Genomic DNA, 1,867 nt, shown 5'->3' with positions numbered 1-1,867 from the left:
CCCAGCTGACCCGCTGCTCTCCGCCTCGCTTGCTCCTGCCGGGCGTGCTGGGCCCCGCCGCCGCCATGTCGGGCTCGTTCGAGCTCTCGGTGCAGGATCTTAACGACCTGCTCTCGGACGGCAGCGGCTGCTACAGCCTCCCGAGCCAACCCTGCAACGAGGTCACCCCGCGGATCTACGTGGGCAACGCGTGAGTCCCCCCAGTGAGCCTGGCCCCGCCGTCCCTCTCGGGACGCCCCGCCCACCCGAGGCCGGGGTCGGGGTGTCGCGAGTCTTGGGTTGGGGGAACCCGGGCGCGATCGCCCCTCCGGGAGCCACAGCGGGGGCTTGGGAGGTGGCTGGAGTCAACGCCTACCCCCGCGCGTGGGGCCAAGGAACTGGAACCCTGGCTGGCCGGGCGCGGCCATTCCCCGTCGCGGGGCGCACGGAGCCCGGGGGGCGCCTGCCCGGGTCCTCAGCCGCCACCCGCTTGGGGCTTGGCCTTGGGCGGGGTCGGGGCTACCATGTTCACTTAACAGGTGGCCCTCGGTCGCCCGGCCGGTCTTCTGCCAGCGCGTCATGTGACAGCTGCCTTGTTCTGCAGTGAGGTCACCGCGGAATGTCTGCCTTCGCCGCCATGGCAACGGGCCGACGTCACAATTCGGGCATGGAATTTTCCTGGCCCGGCAGTCCCGGATCAGGGAACCTAAACACCCCAAACGAGAGAGTCCGGGGAGCTGGGCCGGGATTTCCAGGCCCCCACCTTCCAGATGTGGTTTGATTTACAGGAAGAACGGTCTACTGATAATCCCCCTAAGGACCTGAGCCACTACCTAGAAAAGGCTCTTGACCTTTCACTCCCAGGCTCTGTCACCCTGGCTGGGGCTCACTGCAACCTCTGCCTCCTGGGTTCAAGCAATTCTCCTGCCTCAGCCTCCCGAGTAGGTGGGATTACAGGTGCCCACCACCACGCCTGGCTAATTTTTGTATTTTTAGTAGAGACGGGGTTTCGCCATATTGGCCAGGCTGGTCTCTTGGCCAGGCTGGTCTCAAACTCCTGCCCGCCTCGGCCTCCAAAAGTGCTTGGATTACAGGCGTTAGCCACTGCCTGTTACAGCCACCACCTGTAAGAATTTTTTTTAATTTAAATTTTAAAATTTTTTCTAGTAAGAATGTCTAATTAGCAGGAGAGAACCAGTGTTAGAATTCTGAGATGTGAAATAGGAGCCACAAGAAAGAATAGATTAGCATGCCTGTACAGCCTTGGAAAGGCTCAGGTTGGATTTTCATGAGACTCTGAGGACCCAGTTACCAAAATCCTAAGCTCCATGGCTCAGCCCAAGGATGGCATGTTGAAAATTCAAAACTAACCCTCCTCCCATTTTACAGAGGGGGAAATGGTGGCTCAGAGTGTGTGAGGGACTACAAGGACAGGGTCAATGTCTTGTTCATGTATGTATTTCCTGACCTCTGCTAGGACCTGCTGTTCAGCCTGCCAAGGACTGCCACAGAAATGGGGTTCATCGTGGAACTAGAAGGGGTCCATCAGGCCCTAGCCTCATGGGGACAGTTCTCATCCATTCCATCATTCATTCACCAGTCTGAGCACCTACTGTATGTCAGGCACTGTACAATGTTCATTCATAGTAGAGATAGTAATAATGATAATGGTAAATTTTTTGAATATTGAATTATTAATAGTATTAGAGGCCTGGCGCGGTGGCTCACACCTGTGATCCCAGCACTTTGGGAGGCCGAGGCAGGCGGATCACCTGAGGTCAACAGTTCAAGACCAGCCTGACCAACATGGTAAAACCCTGTCTCTACTAAAAATACAAAAATTAGCTGGGCGTGGTGGCCGACGCCTGTAATCCCAGCTACTCGGGAG

The 1,867-nt window shown here is 56.9% G+C and overlaps 1 protein-coding gene across 2 annotated transcripts in view; it reads left to right on the top strand.

Annotated features, from left to right (window-relative positions):
* The first annotated feature begins 6 nt into the window (after positions 1 to 6).
* DUSP3 (dual specificity phosphatase 3) overlaps positions 7 to 1,867 on the top strand; it is a 14,312-nt gene continuing 12,451 nt past the window's right edge. For both annotated transcript variants that reach the window (XM_011940055.1, XM_011940054.1), the window contains exon 1: positions 7 to 190. In XM_011940055.1, the coding sequence (XP_011795445.1) occupies positions 66 to 190 (125 nt within the window). In that variant the 5' untranslated portion in view covers positions 7 to 65. The remainder of the gene's footprint in view (positions 191 to 1,867) is intronic.

Source organism: Colobus angolensis, unplaced genomic scaffold, assembly GCF_000951035.1.
Source record: "Colobus angolensis palliatus isolate OR3802 unplaced genomic scaffold, Cang.pa_1.0 Scaffold187, whole genome shotgun sequence".
Classification (NCBI taxonomy): domain Eukaryota; kingdom Metazoa; phylum Chordata; class Mammalia; order Primates; family Cercopithecidae; genus Colobus; species Colobus angolensis.
Note: the sequence above shows the minus strand (reverse complement) of the source record. Positions and strands in the feature narration are given on the sequence as shown.